The sequence below is a fragment of the Pan troglodytes genome, chromosome 7 (genome assembly GCF_028858775.2).
Source record: "Pan troglodytes isolate AG18354 chromosome 7, NHGRI_mPanTro3-v2.0_pri, whole genome shotgun sequence".
In the NCBI taxonomy this organism is placed as follows: Eukaryota; Metazoa; Chordata; class Mammalia; order Primates; family Hominidae; genus Pan; species Pan troglodytes.
The window spans coordinates 123,110,260-123,137,733 of record NC_072405.2 but is presented as its reverse complement, the minus strand read 5'-3'; the positions used below and the strand labels follow the sequence as shown (position 1 = coordinate 123,137,733).

Sequence of the window (27,474 nt, the reverse complement as noted above, 5' to 3'; positions counted from 1 at the left end):
AACACTCCTCATCAAATGTAAAAGAATGGAAATCATAACAAACAGTCTCTCAGACCACAGTGCAATCAAATTAGAAGTCGGGATTAAGAAACTCACTCAAAACTGCACAACTACATGGAAACTGAACAACCTGCTCCTAAATGACTACTGGGTAAATAACAAAATTAAGGCAGAAATAAATAAGTTCTTTGAAACCAATGAAAACAAAGACACAACATACCAGAATCTCTGAGACACAGCTAAAGCAGTGTTTAGAGGGAAATTTATAGCACTAAATGCCCACAGGACAAAGCAGGAAAGATCTAAAATCGACACCCTAACATCACAATTAAAAGAACTAGAGAAGCAAGAGCAAACAAATTCAAACTAGCAGACGACAAGAAAAAACTAAGATCACAGCAGAACTGAAGGAGATAGAGATACGAAAAACCCTTCAAAAAAAATCAGTGAATCCAGGAGCTGGTTTTATGAAAAGATTAACAAAATAGTCTGCTAGCCAGAATAATAAAGAAGAAAAGAGAAAAGAATCAAATAGACACAATAAAAAATGATAAAGGGGGTATCACCACTGATCCCACAGAAATACAAACTACCATCAGAGAATACTATAAAATCCTCTACGCAAATAAACTAGAAAATCTAGAAGTAATGGTATATTTAATTTTACTTAATTATTTATTAAAAATTTAAAAACATTTGTTGAGCATTTGGTAGATATTATACCTTAAGCTGACTTCTTGTCATTAGAAGATGCAAAATGTAGTTGCTGACATAAAGGAGCTCAGAGGTAAACAGATAATTAAAATATAATATATGTGCACTAATAGAAGTAAGGATTTGGAAGAATGGATTTTAGCTAAAAGATTAAGAACTAAAAGACAATATTCCGGATGAAGGAAATAACATGTGAAAAGCTATGGAAGTAACTTTTGGAAGTGCATTATGAAATTACAAATTATTAACCAGGGTTTCCTGCCTTTTCAGGTGTAGATCAGTTAATCTAACATCCAATTTTAAATTTTGGGGAGGTCTAAAATCTTCCAAAATTTCAGTTAATTTCTTGTGCCATTAGGTGGAGACTTAATGTTTAATGGTTAGTTCTAGCTGCAAATTCCTGCTTTATGATTTTTTTGGATTATGTCCATTCAACATAAATTCAAGTAGACATTGTTCCAACTTCATCTAAACAAACAAGAAAACAGTTTGTAAATTTGCAGATCAGAACTTGCTCAGTTAATTTCCTGGATAATTTGGGAAAGGATGAGGGCAGTCCACATCAAATAACTTGAAACTGAATCTTTTGTAGAATTTGTTGTCTGAGGTTTTTGTCTGGCTTCTTCACTACACATCATCTTCTTAGTCAGATCATCTTCTTAATTCTTTCTGTTCTTACTTCTCATCTCTCTTCCACACTCCTTCCCTCCTGGATGACCTTGAGAATGCTAGGCTTTCTATATAAATTGTGCATAGTAATTTATATCATTCTATCTCACCTCTTAATATGTCTTATTTTCTTACTGGGAAAAATAGGCTAGGTTGGATTTGGTTTTATTTTTATGAAAAGCATAATAAATAAGTAATTCACATGACTTATTTTTATTGATGACTTAATACCATGTATCTTTTCATCCTTAATACTAATGGGATGATTCAGTGAAACAAGGAGCAAAGGGAGGCAGCGCTGTAGATAAACATGACTTTCGTGGCTAAGATAAATTTTAAACAACAAAGAACTAGAAAAAAATGAATTTGCTTACTTTTTTTTTACCTTGAAAAATCTGTACATTATATTTCTCGTCTTTCATAGGAATTGCATTTGCTGCATTTTAATCAAATTTATCTGATTCTGTGCAGTCTGCTTCTTGCTGATTTTAATTCTTTTCCTTTCAACAGCATCTTTTTTCTGTTTTCGAGTTCCCTGCTTCGGGTGCATTTCATTATTAGTCTACATTTATATGCTTTCTTTTAGTGAAGACATGGATTAGACTCCCATTCTTATGCAGATGACACTCAGATGTATTTGAAGATTAGTCCTAATTGTAACTGCACTTTTGACAGTTTATTAGTTTCTCATGAAGATGTAGAGACTGGGATGTTCAGTTAAATGTTATTAAACTGAACTACTTATTGATAGTTCCAGATGCTGATTTAAATAGGTTTTATCATTCACCTTCAGATACTTTTGTTTGTATATTTCATGACCAACTGTCAAGAATCTGAGAATTCTAATTGATTCAGAGAACAGTGTCTATTCCTATTATCTATAGTTTAATAACAGGTCTTTGATAGTTAGATCAATAATTCAGTATTTTTCCAGTGGATTATATCATACACTATATTTTAAAATTAAAGGAAAATAAGAATAAAATGAATTCTGACACATGAAAAATGTTGCACATTTATATACGTTACTTAAATCCTTATTTTTGTGGTTAAATTGTTATGGAGGAAACTACAGTGTAGGATTTCATTTCACCATAACGTAGTAAACATAACTTTGGGTATAACTTTCCTTCCCATACACTATTAAGAGTTTTCCTCCCAAAAAGGAAGAGAAGGTATGTTTGAACATAATCATTGAAAGTATACACCAAATATTGTGTAGAAAGACTAAAATCTTGACACTCAACACAAAACTCTGTCTCTTATTTAATGGAGTTTTTTTTCTGTGTGAAATAATCTGTTATGAGGTTGTTTGCACTTTCTTTCCTTTCTTTTTAAATTCACTTTTTCTCTACAATTGCTATGTACGTCCATGAAAACAACAGCGCTTTAACTTCCAGTGCTGGTCTTCTTACTTTTCCTATTTTTGCATTTCCCTTTTTTATAATATATTTCTTCCAAGTTTTAACCATTTTTTACAGCATATCTTTTATGATCTTCATTGAAGATTAAGCCTCAAATGCTTTTCAGTTGTTGGGTATTTTCTTTCTTCCTAGGTTACTAATTTATTAGAAGTATTTGGAAAACATTTTTTAAAACTTTGGAAATACTTATTTTCTGTTCAAGTTAATATAGGCTTTGTATCTTCTATAATTTCTGAAAAATTATTTACTATCCTGAGCCATTTCATTTTCTCACAGTCAGTATTTCATCAGCACATTGTTTTACATTCAAAGAGTATACATCTGCCAACTTGGGGATGCTTTTCCTTAGCACATCCCTAAAGCATTTCAACTCAACCATGTTTAATGGTAATAATCACGTATTCATTTTAAAAGATGAGATCCTATCAAATGTTACCATGGAAATGGACACCTTGTACCTTGATTTGGCTAAAATGAGTTTGTTCTTCATTTCTACATGAGCTGCAGGAGAAAAACTCCGAAATTACTGGGGAGTGGTGGGGGGAGATGGAAATAAAATATCTAAGTAAAACAATTCCTTTTCTCCATCAGTTCCTAAGAATAGCCTTTTGTAATCTATTACTTACTCCCATTGCATCTTGTAAAACCAGCTTTATCTGCTAGTTTAGTATTTCTTTTTTTTTCTAGAATATAATCTCTCTAGGGCAACGACTTTGATTGTCTTATTAATCTTTCCACCTCCGCCCAGCATAGTGTTTCAAACAGAATATGGATTAATTTAATATTTGTGTGATTCGTGATTTTTCAGAATAAAAACTATCCAGCACTCAGCCTTCACAAACGAATTAAAAACATATTATCTAATAGTCATTTTGTTTAGTGAAATTTTTTATCTCATTATTTTTACTTTTTAAAAATAGCCATTCTGGGTCGGGCGCAGTGGCTCACGCCTGCAATCCCAGCACTTTGGGAAGCCGAGGTGGGTGGATCACAAGGTCAGGAGATCGAGACCATCCTGGCTAACACTGTGAAACCCCGTCTCTACTAAAAAAAAAAATGCAAAAAATTAGCCGGATGTGGTGGCAGGCACCTGTAGTCCCAGCTACTCGGGAGGCTGAGGCAGGAAAATGGCGTGAACCCGGGAGGTAGAGCTTGCAGTGAGCCGAGATCGAGCCACTGCACTCCAGCCTGGGCAACAAGGAGAGACCCTGTCTCAAAAAAAAAAAAAAAAATAGCCATTCTGACTGACGTGAGATGGTGTCTCATTGTGGTTTTGATTTGCAATTCTCTAATGATTAGTGATGTTGAGTTTTTTTTTTCATGTGATTGTTGGCCTCCATGACACAAGTTTACCCATGTAAATGTTTGCCACATGTACCCTGAACCTAAAATAAAGGTTTATAAATAAATAATTGAAAAGGCAAATAATTGATTTAATATTTTTCTAAACAATTTTTTAAAATTATTTTAAGTTCTGGGATACATGTGCAGAACGTGCAGGTTTGTTACGTAGTTATACATGTGCCATGGTGGTTTGCTGCACCTATCAACCTGTCATCCAGATTTTAAGCCCTGCATACATTATGTATTTGTCCTAATGCTCTCCCTCCCCTTGTCCCCCACCCCAACAGGCCCCGGTGTGCAATGTTCCCTTCCCTGTGTCCATGTGTTCTCATTGTTCAACTTCCACTTATGAGTGAGAACATGTGGTGTTTGATTTTCTGTTTCTGTGTTAGTTTGCTGAGAATTATGGCTTCCAGCTTCATCCATGTCCCTGCAAAGGACAAGAATTCATTCCGTTTTATGGCTGCATAGTATTTCATGGTGTATATTTGCAACATTTTCTTTATCCAGTCTATCATTGATGGGCATTTAGGTTGGTTCCAAGTCTTTGCTATTGCAAATAGTGCTGCAGTAAACACACCTGTGCATGTGTCTTTATAGTAGAATGATTTATAATCCTTTGGGTACATACCCAGTAATGGGATGGCTGGGTCAAATGGTATTTCATTCTAGATCCTTGAGGAAACACCACACTGCAAACAAAGTTTTAACTATGAGATTGTATTTGTTTTCATACCCAGAAATAATATTTGATCAATAAATAAGAAAAACATTAATTTTATTTTGGGGTCATATATTCCTGTGATATAACTGCTTACTCTCAGTTTATGACATAGATATAGAGTTTTCAGTGCTAGATGCTTATTGAAGTTTACACAATTATAATATGTCTAATCCTCTCATTCAACCAACAGAATTTTTCTCATAAACACAGATAATGTGCTTATGTCAGTAGGTTGGAATACCAAATAAATTCACATTTTAAAATTTAATAGCTAAGCACACTGTCACTGCTCTGTCATTTTCCTCTTCTGGTGTTCACTCAGTCCCAGGAGCCAGATTTTTTCCTCCATGAGAGAAAATAAATAATTAAAATGAATCCACCAAAATCCCCACTCTCTCCTCCTATCAATATCATGATAATAGACTCACTTGTTTATTTTTCCTTTTGTTGCCTATGCTTTTGGTGTCATATTCAAAAAAATCATTGCCAAGATGAATGTCAAGGAGATTTTTTTTCCTGTTTTCTTCTAGGACCTTTATGGATTCATATCCTACATTTAAGTCTTTAATCCATTTCAAGCTAATTTTTGTATAAGACAAGGGCCCAATTTCATTATTTTGCAAGTGGATATTCAATTTTCTTAACACCACTTGTTGAAGAGACTATTCTTTCCCCCATTTTGTATTTTTGGTGACCCTGTCACAGGTTAGTTGACTATATATATTTGTGGGTTTACTGCTGGACTTTCTATTCTGTTTCATTATCTATCTGTCTGTTTTTATGCCAGTACCATACTGTTATGATTACTGTAGCTTTGCATATACAGTCATGTGTAACATATACAATCTTGGTCCCATAAAATTATAATGAAGCTGAAAAATTTATATCACCTAGTGACATTGTAGCCATTGTCACATCATAATACAACATGTTACTCATGTGTTTTTGGTGATACTGGTGTAAACAAACCAATTGCTGCACCACTCATATAACAGTATGGCACATACAATTATGTACACTACACAATATTTTATTATGATAATAAACAACTATGTTAGTGGTTTAAGTATTTACTACACCATACTTTTTATCATCATTTTGGAGTGTACTCTTTCTGCTTAAAAAAAAGTGTACTCTTTTAGCAGTAAAACAGCCTTAGACAGGTCTTTCAAGAGGTATTCTAGGAGAAGGCACTGTCATCTAGAAAATGACAGCTCCATGTGTATTATTACCCCTGAAGATCTGTCCATGGGACAAGATGTGGAGAAAAAAGACAGTGCTACTGATGATCCTGACCCTGTGTAGACCTAGGCTAATGTGTGTGTTTGTGTCTTAGTTTCAAATAAATTATAAAGAGTAAAAAATAAAAGTAAAAATAGAAAAAAGCATATAGAATAAGCATATGAAGAAATAAAATAATGATGTATGGCTGTGCAACGTGTTTGCATTTTAAGCTAAGTGTTGTTACAAGAGTCAAAAGTTTAAAAAATTGTGGAGTTTATAAAGTAAAAAAGTTACAGTAAGCTAAGGTTAATTCACTATTTAAGCAACAGTTTTTAAAAAAACAATTTATAGTTATATCTATGAAGTCTGCATTAGTGTATGGTAACACCTTGGGCCTTCACATTCACTCCTCACTCTCTGACTTACCTTGAGCAACTTCCAATCCTGCAAACTCTATTCATGATAAGTGCCCCTATACAGGTGTACCATTTTTAATTTTTTTGTATGATATTTTTACCTTTTCTTTGTTTAGATATGTTCAGATACGCAAGTATCATTGTGTTCTAATTGTCTGCATTTTATTGTATACAGTGTATCCAGTAGAGTAACATGCTGAAAAGGTATGTAGATTAGAAGCAATAGGCTATACCATAGTGTAGTAGGCTACACAATCTAGATTTGTAATAGGCTACACAATCTAGATTTGTGTAGTAAGCACACTCTATGATGTTTAATAATGACAAAATTGCCTCACAACACGTTTCTCAGAATGTATCTCCATCATTAAGCAACGCATGAACGAAGTTTGAAATCAGGGAGTGTGATGCCCCCAACTCTGTTCTTTCTCAAGATTGTTTTGGCTATTTGAGGGGAATGATATGCCATGATAGAAACTCAAACTATCAGCCTTGTTGCGAAGAATGGATGGTAAGAATAAAATTCAAATACCAATGATGATGATTGAGCAAAGAAAGATTAGAAAGGTACCTGAAACATGTGGGTAGCACTTGCCTTGGCCTACCTCTGTGAAGTCAGGAATAGTTCCCTTTTCTTGCTGAGATATAGTCACACCATTTCTCTCTACATCCGAATCTCATTGTCTGCTGAAAGTTGTCCATCTTTAGGTACCAACATTTATCCATTTCCAGTGATTTCATATTTGCTCCCAAGAATATTTATTGTCTTGCCTAATACAGCCCAATGAGAAACATTTAAATAAGTAAGTCCTTTGTTGGTACATCTCTCTTCGTCTGGGCTATCCTGACTTGCACTTCACAAGATTTGAGCTGTACATACTCACTCATTGTTACATAGTTACATCTTATTAGAATATCTAATTTTCCCAAGTACAAGTTAGAATTTCTAGAAGCGATAGAAACTATTAAGTAAAAAATAATATGGCCTGTTTTGTCTATCACATCATGTGCAGCAGAAGAATTATAGTTTATGCTGTTGTCAATACCAAGTTACTTTCAGAGAATATCAAGTTAGTCTCTGACACTATGATTATTTATCCTTATGCCTGGCTAATAAACAAAGAAGCCACTGTAAAGATAGATAGAAATGTAATTACTTCTACTAGGGGCAAGACTACAATACTTAACTAACTCTCAGGTGAACAACCACAGAAAGGGAAATGCTGCAAATATATTTGAATTAAACTTGATTCTTCTAGCGGATTCATTATTTTCCATGTCACATATGTCAGCAAACAGTTTAAATAATAATAATAACATTACTCTGATATAGCAAAGGCCTCAATGGGCAAGAATATAACTTTCAGGCTCTATCAACTTCATTGCATCTCTTGGGAAAGCCATTCAGAGCACACAGATAGCTGCATGATATAATCATATTATCATATTAGGCTTATCAGAGCTTATGGGTGACATAGTACAACTATCTAAGTTTACAAGTTAAAAAAAACTGAGATCTAGGTGATTTGAATTTGCTCAAGTGGAAACATGAAGATGCAGGGATAGTTGAAGATTTGAAGATACAAGAACTACAAACTTCATCCTAAAGATGAAAAATGAACCACAAACTTCATACTAATAACTCCTTTAATGACATATGCTATCATACTCCTCATACCATCAACAAAATGTTCCTTACCAGAAATCTTTCAACAACCCTAATACATAGCCTTAGAATAGAAGGCAGTAAGACGTGCTTGTTCACACAATGTTAATGAATCCTTTGTGGATTAATTACCACATTCTACATTCACCAAAAGGTAGAAGCTTGAATTGCTACCAAAGCCCAAAGGGGAAAAAAATTGGAAGACATAAATGATAAACAAAACCAAATCTTTGTTGTGACTCTTAAGTATTTTAATCATTTGCTCACTCATTCATTCATTGAGTGTCTTCCATGTGGCAGGCACAATTTTATGTGCTGGAGATACCATGATAAACAAAACCAAGTTCTTGCTTTCATCAATGTGACATTCTAATGAGGAAAACAGACAATAAACAATGGTCTCTCTGTGTGTGTGTGTGTGTGTGTGTGTGCGCGCGTGTGTGGTGTATGTAAAGGTAATACTTAAGAAACTAAAGTTTAGAGATATTAAGCAGAATAGGCCTTGTATGGAATACTGTTTGAGTAGAAACTTATGCCAGGTGAGAAAAATAGAAAGTGCTAGGGTCTTAAAGTGTGAACATTTTCACTGTGTTTAAGGAATTACGAGTAAGTGAGCGGAAAGAGCTTTACAGAATTTACAAATTCTAAGAATCTGTTGGAGTAAGATTACAAAAGTCCTTCAATTTATTTTAAAAATCATGATGGAAAAATTCAAGAAGGAAAATTCCAGGAGAGAGTGAAAAAGGTACTTCAGGGCACAGTGGACCGAGAGACAACAATAGACAGATCTCAGCTGATATATTCTGTGCAAAAAAGAATCCTTAACCTGTGAATCATGTCCTTACTCAGCCAAAAAATAAAATGTCAGCCTGTCTTACTTGTGTAGTTGAAACATTGTATCTGGCACAAATCTAAATGCCTGAAGGTTACAGTTAAAGCTAAACATATTTCACTGTACTTAACCTTATTCCTAGGCATTTTCCAAAGCGTGGTTAACTGTATGTGTTTTACATGAGGAAAAAATAGGAGTACATTGGTAGACAAGCTAGGAATAAATCTTTTGGCTTCTGCTTCTGTACTTCTATCGATGTTAGCAGTATTTTGCAAGGTCTCTGCAGGTATTGGTTCATTTTATTCCACAAACAGGACTGTAAAATGTATAGGGTAGCCCTTTTTAATCTTCCTTTATAAAAACACAGGTGGCATGTGAATGAAATAAGCAAAATATTTTATAAAATATCAACTCTGTCTAAAGCACTAAAAGTTAAGATAATCATAAATATAGGAAATGTATAAATATTAGCTAACCTATTAGTTCATTATAAACTGCTCAAATCAGGATGTTAGCATTTTTATGATAATAAGCTGTCCCATTCAGAACATGCCCTATCTTTCCATTTCTGCGAGTTTTATTTAATGCCCCTTCATTGTTTTTTTAGTAGTTTCCTTTATAAGACTTCTGTCTTATATGTCTTTTGCTAAATATATTTTTAAAAATTATATATAATTCCTGCTGCTTGTATAAATTGGACCTTTCCATTTGAATTGCTAACTATTTTTGTTATAAAAGAAACCTATACAGCCAGGCACGGTGGCTCATACCTGTAATCCCAGCATTTCGGGAGGCTGAGGCGGGCTGATCACTTGAGGTCAGGAGTTCAAGACCATCCTGGCCAACATGGTGAAACCTCGTCTCTACTAAAAGTACAAAAAAATGAACCGGGCATGGTGGCGGGCACCTGTAATTCCAGATACTTGGAAGACTGAGGCAGGAGAATCGCTTGAACCTAGGAGGTGGAGGTTGCAATGAGCCGAGATCATGCCACTGCACTCCAGCCTGGGTAACAGAGTGAGACTCCGTCTAAAACAACAACAAGAACGACAAAACAAAAACAAAAAAAGAAAGAAACCTATACATTTTTATATGAATTATATATTTTAAAACCAAAATATAGGAATCTTGAAAATAATACAGCATATTGTGTTAGATAAATTATTATATCTCTTGAATGTAAGACAGAAAAATTATATTGCATGTAAATAATGACGTGTTTCTTATTCAAATTATGTAACTCTTCAAATTTTTTTTATTTTTTTGCCTTGCCTGGAACCTCTAAGACAATATTGAATGGTATCACTAGTGTGGGGATCCACATTTTGTTCTAATCTTTAATGACCAAAGTTGTCATATTTAATTTATAACCCAATACTTGCTTTGATTTCATACATTCATTGGTTTATTTACAAGGTTTTTTTTTCTTTTTCTACTATTTCTATTTTTCTGAGAATGTAAGCATGGAATTCTTATATACTAAGATATTTCAGCTGAATTTCTCAAATGTACTACTTTACTGTAATCACATTTATTTATTTCCTTTGTGTTACTAAAGGCTCCATTGAAGAGGCAAATTTGTATCAAAATAATGTTTGAACTCAATATAATTGAATACAGACACCAATCTCCTTTACTTTGACAAATGGACACAACTAAAGTTTGTGGAAATATAAATAATAATGGCTAATAAAGAAAATTATGAAATTGAATAAGAATGGGGAGATGTGTGTCATCTATGTAAAAAATGATTAAAACAGTATGGTACTGGCAGAAGAATAATCATAGATCAGTAGGTCAATATTAAGAAAAAGGCTCAGATACATATATGGGTTTCTTATACATTTATGTACGGTTATATAAATATAATATAAATGGTATTTTCAGTTCATGACGAATAATATAGAATTTACTATAAATGCTCCTTTACCTTGCCCCATATGAAACCAATTTGTAGATGAAGTTTAATTATAACATAATAAAACTATTAAAGAATGAGAAATAAAGGTTGTATTTCAATCTTAGATTTGAAGAAAATCTTTCTTGAGTGAGATATAAAATACAAGATCTAAAAGAAGACACTGACAGATTTACACATATTTTTATGTTTACAGAGAAAAGTTAATTCAAAGCAAAATCAAAAACAACAAAAGTCTGTAAGAAAGTATTTGTAGCACATATAAAAGGGTTAATATTAGTAACACATAGGAAGTTTCTATACATCAGCAAGAAAAAATTGAAATGAGGAAAAGTGTACAAAGAGAAAAGTCAGAGCAAAAAATAGAGACAACAATAAAGACTTCTGTTAAAGCATACTAAAAATGTAGAGAAAGAATTGGAAATTAAAACAGTGACATTCCTGACAGAATGACAAAAGCATAATGATTGATACTATTATTTTGGCGACAGCCTGGGGAACTGTTCTCTTTTTAATATTATTTTTGGGAGTATACTGAACAAACTTTTGGAGAGTAATTTAGGCATATTTATCAAAGTTTTAAATGCTCACATATTGTAACTAATTAATATTTCTTCTAAGAATTAATCCTACAATAATAACACAAGTATAAAGCACAAATACAATGGAATTGAAGAGAAAAATTACTCATTGTTGTAAGCCACTGAGATTTTGCAGTTTGGCTTTCCATAATAATGAATTTGTTTTTATTTTTTCAACTATAAAACATAATACATAAATGTACCAAGATCTTCATTGTATTTGTGTTGCTATGTGTGAACTGCTGCAACTCTGTTCAAATAGCAGGTCTGTTCTACATGTCTTCTTATTTCCCACTGCAGGATTAAGGAAACCTCCTAATTATCCTGTGCTATTCTCATAGTGGAAGCCTGTCAAAAACGTCCAGTAGTTCTATCAGCTTCTGTTCATACTGTTAAATCTGCAAAAGAAAAAAACCTATATGTACTGACCTAGAACAGTCGTCATGATATATGCAAAAAAATCTTCAGACTAATATTATAGAATTAGCTATGTTTGTTAAAACACACAAATACATTAAGAAAACAGGAAATATGCAAAAACTGATAGTGCCACAAAACAAAAATGTCTGTAGATATACAACTTGTTAAGTGGTTACTGTCAGGTTTGGATGGAAGCAGATAAACAGACCAAAATATTTACAGGTGATTGTTACTTGCCATTTTATAAATGTTTTTGCCTTATTCTTATAGAAAAAGAAAATCATTTTCATAGAAGACAGCTTTTCACTGTGAAACATATTTATGAAGATTCTTCATCAGCATGAAGAGAGCACTATTTTATAGTTAATTTAAGAGCTGTGCGAAAGAACTTGGATATTTGTTTCTTTAGCAAACATACCTACATCATGAAAGCCATTTCTCTGTGAGTTAACAAAGATGACAAACAAGGCCTTGACTTCGAAAGATTCTAAGTGTGTATATAGTTTAGAAAACAAAGGATGCCAGAGAATTACGAAGTATTAAGTACCACTCAGAGAAGGAGTATATTCAATCAGAAAGCTATAGCCACTACAAACCAATTGCTTTGTGATTGCTATAAATTTCTCATTTCTATAAAGTTCTTAGACTCTTTCAGGCTACATTCCCTATCAGGCCAGTAGCACCTAAACACTTGTATAAATGTGCTGTTCAAATAATGTGCTATGAAATGTATAATCCATTACAGAACCCTTAGTGGAAGAATTAGAAACCCTTCTTATGGAAAGAAGTGGCACATCACCTTGGCTTTGTTTAAGTAAATAGAATATCTGCAAGTAAATGTAAGAAGGAATAATATTCTAGACCTAGAAAACAGCATGAAAAATATAGAAAATTATAAAGACTATGGTAAATCAAAGAAGAGCAAGATGTCTGTTCCGGCACAAGTAAAGTGTATGACTATGTAAAATGGTAGGTCATTGTACTAGAAAATAAATTTAGGTCCTCACAGGAATAATTTTATACTTCCTATTAGGAATTTGTACTTTATTCCATCGGAAATAGATACAAAGCTTTCATGCAGTTAGGTAATGTACTTAAATCTGTGTTTTAAAAAGATAAATATAGTAGCAGTGAGGAGGATGTAATAGAGAAGTTGGAGTCTAGAAAAGGGGTTAAGTAGCTATTATCAGTACAAGAAAAATGAGGAAGAAGCACTGGACACTGGGAAGAGAAGAAATGCAGCAAAACAGAGATGTTTCCACAGAGGAAAACAGAATAGACCTCGAGGAGTATATATTATGCAAGGCGAGGATCTGGATAGTCTATTCAAGAAATATTTAATTGAAAGTGCTTCCTCAAAGCATCTAATGGAATGTCCAGCGGACAGAAAATTAATCTAGAAATCAGGAGAGATGCCAAAGCTGGTGATGTAGATTTGAGAGCTATCAACACAGAAATGTCCTTTCCAGTCATAGAAGTGAATTAGTTTAACTATTCAGAGAAACCATTGAACAAATAGAAAAGAGGAGATTAAGTCAATTTAGAATTATGCTACCTAAGGGTCAGATGGGAAAAATAAAACAAGAACAAATAATATGGTAGAGCAGAACTATTTAAAACACATGCTAATAATCAGGAGAGCTTAATACTATGTAAGGGAAGGCAGAGAATTTCAAACAAAGCTAATCAATATTATCAATACTTTGCATTACTGCTGAGATATCAAATATGTGGAAAAATGAAGAGATACTATATTTAGCAATTATGAGTTCATTGCTGGCTTTGAAAAAGCAATTTAAACGCTGAAATGAGAATGAGAATCAGACTGAAATATTTTGAAGAGTGAAAGGGGAGAGAAAAATGGAGTAGTGAGCATAGAATATTTACAAGAAGTTAAGTAGTAAATGGGGAAAAAAGATTGAATTGCAAATAATGGTAAGGGAAGAAAAATACAATTTATTATTTTTTCTATACAAAATAATATGATTTTATTGGTTAAAATATAGAAATTATACACACACACTCACAAGATAATTAAAAGTACTGTAACTATTAAATCAACGCAAGATATAACCATCAAGTTGCAGGAAAGTTGTCTGAAATGGATTTATGCTATTAAGAGAAGAAACTAATAAAGAAATCTACATGTAACATACAAGAAAGACACACTTTTAGTGATGTAAAAAACAAGACTTGAATCAGAAGACCTGGGCTGAAATTCTGACTACTGTATACTAGAAGCATGACTTTGACCATGTCAAGCAAACTTTTAGGAGGTCCATAAACTGATTTTCAAAGTGGTGATGATGATAACTATGTACAGATTTAAGTGCATATGAAAATATACATTTAACTGTTCATCATTCAAATATACAATAGATTATTTTTGACAGATTAGAAAATGATAATATGGGCAGGATTTGATAGAACGGGGCAAAGATATCCAAATCAAAAGCAGTGGCATCCAGAAATTTGTGGTCGTCAAGAAGCAAGTTAAGAAACAGAAACAGTATGGTCACTAGCTCATTTATTAAGTAGAAGAAAGATGGGTTATAAAACTGAGAAAATGCTACAACTTTCAACTTTTGTGGGAATTCATTACAATTACTTAAATGTAACTGCTTTTTTTTTTTAGTCTGAATTCTTTAATTCATAGTTATAAGTACAGAAAGAGAAGTTTTTCTATTGGTGGTTCTCAACTGCACTATTGTGAGTCCTAGGGTACTTAATAAACATAAATGAAAACACTTCTTAGATTGCTTCATTAACCCAAGGCTCGGTTTCACTCTCTTTGTATATTTTTGTTAACACAATATTGGGTACATATACCTTTCTCTAATTAAACACACCTATTTAAAGTCAGAGAACAATTTATCATGCCCTCAAATTTCTATTCATAACTAGTTTTCCATTAATGTTGAAAATATCGAGCTTGTGAATCCCAGGGTGTTAAAAACACTGTATTTTGATAAGTGACATTAGAATACCATAATATATATTTCAATGTGGTTATAATTGTGTCATTTTGAATGTAAAGTCTATTTGCAAGATATTTTATTGTTGTAATTTTACATGTGACATATGTTCATCTTTTAAAATGCAATTTCTCTTTTAGTGAAAACGTGTGGCTCTAATCTTCAAGGACCAAGTGGTACCTTTACATCTCCCAACTTTCCGTTCCAGTATGACAGCAATGCACAATGTGTCTGGGTCATCACAGCAGTGAATACAAATAAGGTAAGAGAACACCATCTGTGATTTAAAAAAAAAGTCATAATCATAAAGACAAAGGCAAAGAAATAATACGGAACATGCAGTATGGAAAATTTATAACTCAAGTAGGATTTTGGCAATATTCCCTACTTAACAGTTTATAAACCAGATTTATATGAGAAATTTGGGAAAAAATAAAAATAATACAATTCTACTCCAAGCTACTAACATATAAACCAAAAGGTTAAAATTACAAATGAATGCTTTCTGAGACACATTTTTGAAGGTTGTAAGTGTATCCTTTTTAAAAGGAATCATGAATAGTGGCTGTTTTTGTGTCTTTTCTGTTTGACACATCATTCAGGTCAATCCTGTTTTTATACATAGCTGACTTTAATTTCAATGTTTCTCTATTGCTATATATCACATAGCTACTTATTTGAAATAGTTGGTTTAATGTGCTCTGCACTAATAAAGAATTTATATTATGGATATTTCAAAAAGTTGAATTGCCTTTCTATTTGATTCTAATATGAGTAACACATCTAAATATGTATGTGCCACTATACCTCAAGCAAAATTATAACACAATGAATGTAAATGCAGCTGAAAATTTTGCTGGTTTTTCTTTCCTGCTCTTGCGATCCTGCTTCTGTTTGTAAGATGTGATTTTATAGCAATAGAGAGGACCTAAATAGGAAAAATCATCATTTCTCTCAAATTTTCAAATTATGTGATAACTGCTTTGGGCTAGATTTTGAAAAGTTTGGTGGTCGAGCTCATGAAATTGGTTCAGATTGTGTTTCATATACTGATGTATAATTTTCAGATAACTTTATTTAACCTCTCTGATGTTGTTTCGTTATGAAATGTGAATGATAAAGACATGTATTTTATAGTATCATAAGAAATAAGTAAGCTAATGCAAACACAGTTGTTAGTAAAGCTAATAAGACCTTGAAATACATTATTAATTCATTGTTATTAAAGTATATATTGCCTCCTGGGAATTTTTGTGATCACTTGTCAAGTTCTTGAAACCTAATTCTAAGATCAGCAGAGTTGGTTTAAAACTCAACCAAGGGACTATTAGATTTGTCTCGTAGAAGAGCCCTGATTTATAAATCAGAAGAACTAGATCAGAAACCTATTCTGCCCCAAATTATCTCTATAAACTTGGGTAAATTTCTAAATCAAACTCCTCTGTTGCATGAAGGAAATCATGTTATCCACCCAACCTGTGTCATCAGTTCAATTCAATGCAACAAATATTTATTGGTTTATTTCTCTGTGCAAATTATTGGTTGTTGAGGAAAAAAAAAAAACATGAAGTGCTTGGAAAACTGACATTTGTTCAACACTTAGCAGCATGCCATACACTATTCTCAGTAGTTTTTTTCTAGCACTTTTTATGAATTATTTAATCCTTTTAAGTCTCTCATGAGGGAGATACTTTTATTGTCTGCATTTAAGCAAGCCTATAAATAACTTGTCAAAGATCACATAGTTAGCAAAGGTCAGAGGTGTGTACTTTATGAGATATGTGTAGGTACAAAGACTTATCTCACAGTAAGGTATAAATATCTTTTTCCAAGATAGACATGAAGCAAATTCATTATAAAGTATGGAATAAACACATTTAATTAATCTTGCATTGAGATGGAGATATTGTTTTGTCTTCGCAATTACATGTAATTGTCATCAACATGTGGTATTATCTCATGTTCTATAAGATGTTTGCTTTGCTAACTTTAAATCATTATTATTACAGAATTACCTAAAGTTTCAGAGGTTGTCACATTTCTACTTGTTTATATTACCTAATCTACTCAAATTTATTTCTCCCTTTTCTCCAAAAAATGCAAATTATTTTCTTAGGAGGACATAATTACTTTCAGTTCTTTGCTATTTTTTATTAATAAATGTAGACACTTAATTTTGATCTGTTAGGTTAGCTCTTTTTTAAGATGTCTTACAGAAATTTGTTTACAAGAATTATTCATCATGAGCCACAATAAGGATTATATTTTACCTTGTGACATAGTTCAAACACACAGACACACACACACACACACACCACAGTTTCACACATATGAAACATTTTCCCTTACATGAATGCACTCCTGTATTTTCCATTCTAGTCGACTGTAATCTGTTTATTATTAAAACATTGATTATGCCCCACTAAATTAATTTCATGATGCCCTAACAGTTTATAGCACATAGTTTTAAAAACACTGTTAGAAGTATTTGCTTTCTTAGATTACTCCTTGGAACCCTTTTCAGAAGGAAATTGTTGGTATAAATCATAAGCACACAGCTATACTAGTTGGCATACATCCCAATTAACCAAGGTGATTAATACCTCTACATTTATAATTTGTTCAGTAATTATTGTTCATGTTTTCCTGTATATTTGAGCAATTATGGTGTTCTAAATGTACTAAAAAGTACATGGTACTTTTAGTACATGGAAAAAGTAACCTGAGATTTAAAATTTGATGAAATTAATTAAACAAGTTTCAATCTGGGCTGTCACTCTCACTATGAGAGCCCAGCCACAGTCTCTTTTTCATAGAGTAGAGGTCATAATACCATATCATAAGGTTGCACAGATAAGAACATGTGAAACTCCTGATATAAAGTAAGTTCACCTTAAGTGACACCTATTTTTATTGCCAAATGCTGCCATCTCCTCAGAAACATACTTCCCTCCTGTTATTTACTGGACTTAACATGTATTAATGCAAAATTATCATTACATATAATTTTCTTCTATATTTCATTATATGGTTGAATAATTTATAGGTGACTGTCTTATTCTAAAACATTAAACATTAAGTTATTATTACTAATCAGCTTACAGACATTGCAATTAAGTTCACAGAAAATAAAATGTAATAACTGAGCATTATAATCTAAACTAATATACATTTTTGATGTTCATTTATGCCCCTTCCACAAGCTTCTGTAAGGGAATGTTTCCTTTAATTATGGCATTTGAGTAATGAAAATAATTGAGGGTTTCTTTATAACAGCAAGTTAAAATATTAGACTAGCACTTTAAACATACCTAGTCTTTGAATTAATTGTTCTTCTTGCATTAAGGTACACATTCAACATTAGCTCCATGTGTGAAATGAAGACTGAAGACATACCTGAATCTGTTTGTTCTTCTTTATTAATTTCCCTCTTATACTTGTTTTTCCAAGTTTCAAAAGATAATCATATATTACTTCTCCAACTGGAATAAAAATATGTTACATTGCTTGAGTGTAAATAAAACCCTGGAGAATTAGAATAGGAAATTCCAGATTCATAGCTCCTCAGGGACAGATCTTGAGACAAAGAAAAAAAAAAAAGCTTCACTAAGACATATTTGAAGGGAATCATATCCTATTAACCAAGCAACAAACTCATAGAAATGCCCATGTCTGCATCTATGCATCTGTGTATCTATCATCTATTTCTCTATGTATTTATTTGTGTATACAGGTATGTATGTTATATATCTATCTATCTGTCATCTATCATCTAATTGTCATTCATCCATCCATCTATTTTTTCATCCCTCTATTTGTATCTCTATTTATCCTTATATAGAACTCATGATACTTAGGATATTATAGGCCAATTTTAATTAAAACACAAAGTCTGACTTTTTTAGACAGAAAGAGTTTCTGATTTGTCTGATTGATTTTACAGTTTTTCCATTTATAAAATATCATGCACACTTTCCATAAATTGAGTTAACTAATGATGCAAGATTTTGAGAAAACTATATTTAAAATACTTGTAAAATTGGAGTAGAAATTGCGTCCTTTGCAGCTATTCACAATAAGAATTTTAAATAATAGATGTCAATGTAAAATTGTAGGAGAAAGTACAGTTTCCAAAATCTTTTTATTTATGTGAGCAAGAGTTTGAAGGATATTGGTCTAGCCGATAGAAATGGAATGTGAGCTGCATCTTTAATTTTAAATTTTCCAGTAGCCAAATTTTTTAAGAGATGAAATTAATTTTAATTTTATATTTTATTTAACCACAGATATTATGATTTCAACATGCATTTGGCATAAAATTAATGCAAGAATTTACCATCTCTTTTTTTATTCTTAATCTTTGAAATCTAGAATGTATCTAGCAAGTTTATCACATCACAGTTCAAACTAGCCTTATTTTTAGTGCTCAATAGCCAGATATTGCTAGTGGCTACCATATTGACCATTTCCATCACCACTGAGATTTCTATTGGATTGCTCTGTGTGGAGAATGAAAGGTGATGGTGGTGGATATTGAAGAGAATAAATGCCTCATTGCAAGGTAATTGCCTCAGGTGAAGTTTTTGCTAGGACTTCAGGGAAAGGAAAAATGGAATGGCAGAAATTGGCAGAAATGACTCTGAAAACTTGGGTTTTAAGATTCTGTACTTTATCACAGAGCATCCAAATGTCTCCATTTTAAATTTCATGATCCCATTCCTTCTCAGTGAATTCCCTAGCTTCCACATAAGAAACTTTGTGAGTCTGTAAGTTCAGATTACATTCTAATTAGGTAACTTGCATAATTAAATTTGGGGTATGTTTTAGCCATACCTGCCCAGTGCTACGGGTTCACCATAGAAGGTCTCTTGTTCTCTGACCATGATGTGAGCTGTAATTTCTCTTTCTGGCTTCAATGCAGTCATCAATTGCCATCTCCCTCCATTGTCCTTGTAGTCTTGGATATGTTAGCCATCAAGTGCAGCAACCCCTTGCCCTCTCCCCACAAATTTTGTTTTCAAAATCTGTTTCAATCACAAAAGATAAGTAATTGCATATGACATTTTTTACTGTCCAAGAACTCAGCTCTGGCAAGACCAAAAAATAAGCAAACCACTCCCACAAAACCCATTTTTGAAAGTCTTAGGCTCACTCTTGATATGAATGACTACACTGACAAGGTCTAGTCAGAAAAATATAATCTGTATTAGCTATTTAAAATGAATGGAATTTAATTTTGGGAATTGTTACACAGGCATTGCATATGTAATGCATAAAGAGTAAAAATTAATGAAGAAGCAATAACTATGTAGACAGATACCATCCTTTTTTCATCCAGAAAGAAAAGTAAAAACTGTGGTATTACCAGAACCTAAGAGCTTGCAGTAAAAACAGTCTAGACCTGGTGCTCAAATTTCAAAGGAGGAAATCTTTCATGGTTGGTGGTCACACCTCTGAGGAAAGGATGTGAGCTAGCAGGTTTAGGCATCCACTAAAGAAAAAAAAAAAGAATCTGAGAATTGTAATGTGCAGTGTTCTAACCCAAATATCAAAGGGCAGAATACAGAAGGGTTGGCTAGAGCTAAGAGACAGCAGATAAATAATTAGCACAGTATTGCTTTCAAGTAAAAGGGAAAAGCTACAGGTGGAGCTAGTTTAGGAGAAAAAACAGTTTATCTTTGTTACATTTGAAATACCTGTTAGATTGGATATCAAGTGGGATATAAAATCCAGATATCCTTTTTTAAAAGGATAGAGGTGAAAGTTTGCAAATTGTCAGCTATAGATGTTATTTGAAAGCATGAGACTGAAAGATCTCAAAGAAAGTCTTAGAGGGAAAGCCACAGTTAGAATACATAGTGGATGAACGGCCAGGTGTGGTGGCTCACACCGGTAATCCGAACACTTTGAGATGCTGAAGAGGGCAGATCACCTGAGGTCAGGAGTTTGAGACCAGCATTGCCAAAATGGCAAAACCCTGTCTCTACTAAAAATACAAAAATTAGCTGGGCATGATGGCAGGCACCTGTAATCCCAGCTACCAGGGAGGCTGAGGCAGGAGAATTGCTTGAAGCCGGGAGGCAGAGCTTACAATGAGCCGAGATCATGCCACTGCACTCCAGCCTGGGCGACGGAGTCAGACTCCATCTCAAGGAAAAAAAGAAAAAAAAGAAAAAAGAAAGTGATGAACAACTGGCAAAAGCTAGTGAGTAGGATGCCTAGTTGAAAATATTCTTGCATATTTTTCTGTATACTTCTTCTAATGTTACATTTTTATGTGATTGAAGACTGCCCATTCCCAACCCAGGAAACAAGTATCCATGGAAGAATCAGATTAAGTGTCTCAAGTATATTTGAACTACTATTTGAAATGTAAATATATAACATTACTAATAAAAATTCCAAAATGTATTTGTATTATTAATATAATCAGAACAACACTTGCTATTTATTTATTTATTTATTTTTGAGATGGAGTCTCACTCTGTCACCCAGGCTGGAGTACAGTGGCACGATCTCGGCTTACTGCAAGCTCCGCCTCCCAGATTCACGCCTTTCTCCTGCCTCAGCCTCCCAAGTAGCTGGGACTACAGGCGCCCACCACCACGCCCAGCTAATTTTTTGTATTTTTAGTAGATATGGGGTTTCACCGTATTAGCCAGGATGGTCTCGAGCTCCTGACCTCGCGATCCACCCGCCTCGGCCTCCCAAAGTGCTGGGATTATAGACGTGAGCCACCATGCCTGACCTATTTTTTCTTAATTGATAATGGATGAACAACTCTATCTCGTGTGAGTGTCCCATTAATTATTTTCATTCAAATTTCCTTCATATTACTTACAAAGTACTTCTCGTATTCAAGATTGGAAAGCACTGATAAAAATAAAATACAGTGATCAGAATTACTCAAGTGTATTTGCCTTTAAAAATTAAAAGATCAAATGAGAGAAGCATGCAGTCCCTTTCTTGTATTCTGGGTCCAGTCCTTCTTACTATATCATTGACTCCACTTTTTTCAATTAAGTATAAATGTTGACTTTTTCAGGAAAACAAAAAAATCCAAATTTCAGCCCTAAACTGATATTTTAGGACTCAACTTGAAGTCACCCTTAATTCTAATCTTATCACATGCCCTATAATGAAAATTAAGTTTGGGATTTATTTTTGAGTGTTTAAGTTTGGTATTAGTGATTGGAAATCTGTCCTGTTTTCTACCCATGTGTCCATTGTATTATCTTTAATTGTTAGGTTGGGATCTTCCCTTGTCATCACTAGTTCCTTTTTCAGGTACTGAAGTCCTATTGCTGATCCATACCCTCCTTTCTGGAGCTTTAAAACCTACCAAAATAACTTCTCTAAGCAAATTGTCTGACTTGCTGCTCCTGGCTCCCTCACTGCTCTGTTGACCCCTGAACCAATCTTCCCAAAATAACCTTTCTCTTCCTTTACTGCCATCTACTTGTTGCCATTTATCTAATAGGTGTCCTCTCAAATTTTACAACTGATTCTATCCTCTGAGACTTTCTTTCTACTGGGGAATACTTACTTATTCATTCAAATAAATATGTATTGAGTAGCTACTAATCCCAGGTGTAGTTCTTGAAGTTGACGATTCAAAGGTCTTTTTTTTTTTTTTTTTTTTTGAGATGGAGTCTTGCCCTGTCACCCAGGCTGGAGTGTAATGGCACGATCTCAGCTCACTGCAACCTTTGCCTCCCAGGTTCAAGCAATTCTCCTGCCTCTGCCTCTCGAGTAGCTGGGATTACAGGCACACGCCACCACACCTGGCTAATTTTTGCATTTTTAGTAGAGATGGGGTTTCACCATGTTGGCCAGGCTGGTCTCGAAGTCCTGACCTCATGATCTGCCCGCCTCGGCCTCCTAAGTGCTGGGATCGCAGGCGTGAGCCACCACGCCCGGCTCAAAGGTCCTTTATATCACAATTCCCTTGTATCCTTTATATCACGATTCTCTCTCTCATGGGTTTTACATTGTTCTCAGGTAGATTATCAGGGGGAAGAATGAGAAAAAACGTGAAACTGGGCCTGTAGTAGACTTGAATCCATGTTAGTTTTTTTGCTTACACAGCATCCATCTGTTCTCCATAATTTTTAAAAGCCAAAAAACTACCTTTCTGCCATTCCGGGTGGTCCTGGAGGGGACTTCAATCAAAGTTACGCTGTCCCTAACCCTTCCACCTTCATTTGCCAAGAAGATCTCATACAGTGGTATGCTGGAAGTAACTTTTATCAGCTCTTGAGAGCACTGATGTAATTATAAGGAATATAACAAGCTGGTTGTTAAGCATATCCAATAATAAAATTGAAATCATCTGAACTAAAATATAATGTTATATTAAAAACAAAAGTAATAACTACACAGGATGAACTAAAATATAATGTTATTTTAAAAATAAAAGTAATAACTACACAAAACTCATTATTTCATAATCTTTTACTAGTCTTTACTATTAGCTATGCCCCTGAGGTTATTTAAATCTATTTTGACCATATGCTGGAGCTACTATATAATGATGAAAGACAGTGCATCTCTTCCCCAATCTGTATTCAGTCTCTTTGGCAGCTTCAATTTGGACACAGTGGTACAATTTACACTATAGAAATAGGCAAACTCAAGAAATCAGAACTTTTCTTCATTGTGTAGACATAGAAAGTGAAGAAGAAAATGTTGATACTAAAGATTCAATTTTGAAGTGTATTGAGTCTCTAGCGATTACATTGTGAATGGCACAAAAAAATTGAGGAAATATTCTTCCAGTATTCAAAAACTATGCTCTGATTCAGTAATTAAGTCATTCACATCATTGACAAACAAATGATGTTTCAACATATGTATTCATTTTTATAATTATGTTTCACTCATTAACATAAATTAAATATCAACCAACATTCATGTGAGAACTATACCAGTCCATTCATCAATTTGTAACCATGAGTTAGCTACAGATACAAATGTTTGGCAGACATCAACAAAAGCATTTTCTGCAAAGCATTTGGCTGTGTGGAATTTATAATCAAGAATATTGTATATTTGTCATTATTTGTAAATTCTGTGTTACACATCCTTTATATAAGTAAATTTTTAATAAGCATGTTTTTCAAAGAGCCAATTGTTAAGCATTTACTAATATACTCCTCATGTCATGTGACCCAAGTTTAGTCACTGCATTTCTTACTGAACCTTGAAAAAAATAGCACACACTGAAAAATATTGGTGTTGATTTATCAGAAGGAAAACCCTTCAGAATAATAGTAAATAACAATAGTTAACGTTCACTGGATGTTTACTATATATGAAGAATGTTTCTAAAGCCTTTGCATACAATATTTAATTTAGTTTTACAACAACCCTAACATGTAGGTACAATTATTATCCCTATTTTTCATATGAGGAAATAGAGTCAGAGAGAGAAAGTAATTTGCCAAAGGCTACAATTTAACTTTGAGAAACTGGATTCAAAACTAGGCATTGACTCTTATAGTCATCACTGATTCTTTCCTACTACCTAGAACCCAAAGTTTCCTGGGCTCCTATCCTTTATTTAGTCTGGAATTTTAGCTTTTGCTTGCTTCCGTGTCCTACCCCATAACTTAAAATACATATTTTACTTAAGCCAGTCAAAATGGTTTTCTGTTACTTCTCACCAAAAAACTCTGAGACAGGGAGATAATGATATACATCATTTTGTTTTTATCTCCTGATCTAGTATAAATGGAGTCTAATCCAATATTTAACATCCCAGTTTGCTTCTAGAATAATTCCAGCACATTCCACTATAGCCTGAAAATTGATAATATGCTTATTTCTTCTATTTTTATCCATATCTGGTTGGAGAAAATCCAGCTGATTAAAACACATGCTAGTGTTGGCTACCTTTACTTTGTTAGGTTGCTAATAGATTTTTGAGATGTGATTCTTCCAATATAAACATGTAAATTATAGTAAAATTACAATGATTTTAATTAGACAATTCTTCCATATAATGTAAAGAACTAAGCTGAAAATGTAGAGGAGCATAATTCTTTATGGCTTTTTGACCACCCCCTGCTCTCTTTAAATGTAATATACTTTTATCAATATTGAGTTATTGTTATGAGGATAATTTTGATGACTCCAGGATGTCAGCAAATCTCACAATGAAGAAAATACAATTCTTTGAGAGGTAAGTAATGAAAGATTAAATTAACTGGGCATAGAAGAATATAATTCATAGAGAATAAAGACAGGCATATGAGGTTGACTTCAGATTATAACTCTCGCTAGCTTAGTAGAAGTCTTAATTGTCAGAAGAAATAAAATATGTCATCAAAAGAATAAGTATTGATTATGGCTTTAAAAAATGTTGCATAACACTAGACAAAAGCACATATTTGTTTTTGTATTTTAAAACTATGAATATTTACTTTGTTTTAAATTTGCCTCACATCACTTGTGGATCTTAAAATTTAGAGAATATGGCTTACCATGACCAAGGTGAATTAATGAGGGAGGTCAAGGGACTGGTATGATTTTAAGTGTACATATTTAAAAATTCACTCTGGAGCTTCCCACCCTACTTATAAAAGCCTTTCTTTTGTGGAATAAGACATGGATAGAATGTGAACCTGAGTCAAAAGCCCTGAATTGTTGCGCAGATCATCTCACCTCTCTGAATCTCAGTTTTCTCATCTTTAAATTAGGGGTAATCATCCATGCCTCACCATGTCATAGGAGTCTTGAAGTATCACACAAGTTAATAAATAAAACAGCACTTTCTACGTTGGAAACTATCTTGTAAGTTTAAGGAATTATATATGCTTATTTTTCATCCCATCCCTTATTCCAAAGATAACTTTTAGTGAATCACATTATCAGGTAGACCATTATACATATATTGAGATATGTTGAGTAATTAAGGATGTGTAAGCATAAGCATAGTACCTAGCTCATAGTGGGTGACCAGTTAACATTTATTGTATAAATAAAATAATTAATTAATATGAATAAGCAATATATATTGTTCGGAAATTACTAGGTGCTTTAATACAGCACAGTCTAAGATGAGTGCACAATGAATAGCAAATATTTTGTTGGTATTTGTACTGCTTTATAAATAAATGCTAACTACATTTATATTAAATCATATTTGGGCCTGTATATTATTTTCTCTAGAGCTACCATAAGGCATAGTTACTGGGTTTTTCATATAGTTCTGATAAAACTTCATTACAACATTTCATATCATTCTGAAACATAGATTTGATTTCTGTTGAAGTGAAGTATTAAATGAGTTTTTCTCTGCTCTTATGTTTTTATGGACCCTTGCCCCAAACTTAAATTCAGGTAAAGGACAGCCTTTTCTAGTAGGAGATGAAGTTCCTTTTCAGACAGGCCATTCCATTCTTTGACTTATTTTAAAAACAAGTAGTGAAGGTCCAATTTATAATGAAGGTAAAATTATTAAACTGTGAAATATTACCTTTGTACATTCAATGCATTTAAGTCCATTTTTTTTCTTTAGATCCATTAAATACAATCTTAATCTTCCTCCCCATAAAGTCTTCAGGCATCAGAATACACTCTTGAACTCACCTGTAACACTGTCATCTGAACAATTCTTGTCACTTTTCCATCTTTAGAGATAGCCTTTTGCCACTTCATTTAGTCAGCCCATTTATAGGTACTAGTTCTTTGCGCCAAATATTTGGAGATTTGGTACTTGTGCCAAGCTTCAGTGCCAGGTCTGAAACCTCAGCCAGGCATAGAGAGTCACTTTTCTGCAGACTATAGCTGTCTTCAGTTATGTTCCTGAAAAAGCAGGCCCAAGAGAAGGAATTATATGCTGCTGATTCATTAAGAAAGTGCATCCAGGAGAAACTATTAAGGGAGTGGGAGAGGCAGGACAAGAAGGAAGTTAAGCAAGGTGCAATTTCAGACAAAATCCAAGCCTCTGCTGGATCTCATGCAGTGTAAATTACACCTGATAGTTTATCCCAACTCAAGGCAAAGAAGCTGTGCTCTCATACTTCTGCACCCCATGATCATAGGGTAAGTGATACCCAGATCTTTCAGGGCTCATGTGTGGACCAAGTGGGCTCCTGTAGCCTGAAAGCAGTCTCCAGAAGACTCATAACTATACACGTTTAGAGACAAATGCATAGTGTATGGAAGATAATGAACAGATAACAGAAAGGGCAAGAAGCATCCAAGGGGGTTATTGATCACTTGGAGCATTGACAGTATCTACTACAATGGAGCAGGCACTAACAAGACCAAACCTGAGGCAGCAGTACAGGGATAAACTGAAATTAAAGCCAGGTTGGCAGTCTTAACAAAGCATGATTCAGAAGGAACCTAGTAGCAGAGTGAAGATCTTGATACAAAACAATTAGATGGAAATTAGAAAAACCAACTAGAAGGTTCCCCAAGCCAAGAAAAGTAGCTCTGGTCACTATTTATAGAACACCCAGGCTTGGCAGTAGAATTTTAAAGGCACTGATCTTTTATTTCCCCTCCTCTTAAGTGAACTATATCTGTATAGCAGTACCTTAACTATTCATAACCCCT

At 33.6% G+C, this 27,474-nt stretch overlaps 1 protein-coding gene across 8 annotated transcripts in view; it reads left to right on the top strand.

Moving 5' to 3' along the window:
- Positions 1-27,474, top strand: part of CSMD3 (CUB and Sushi multiple domains 3) — a 1,209,558-nt gene that overhangs the window by 558,694 nt on the left and 623,390 nt on the right. For all 8 annotated transcript variants that reach the window (XM_054656949.2, XM_016959787.4, XM_016959790.4 and 5 more), the window contains one exon: positions 15,048-15,169. In XM_054656949.2, coding sequence (XP_054512924.1) covers positions 15,048-15,169 — 122 coding nt within the window. The remainder of the gene's footprint in view (positions 1-15,047; positions 15,170-27,474) is intronic.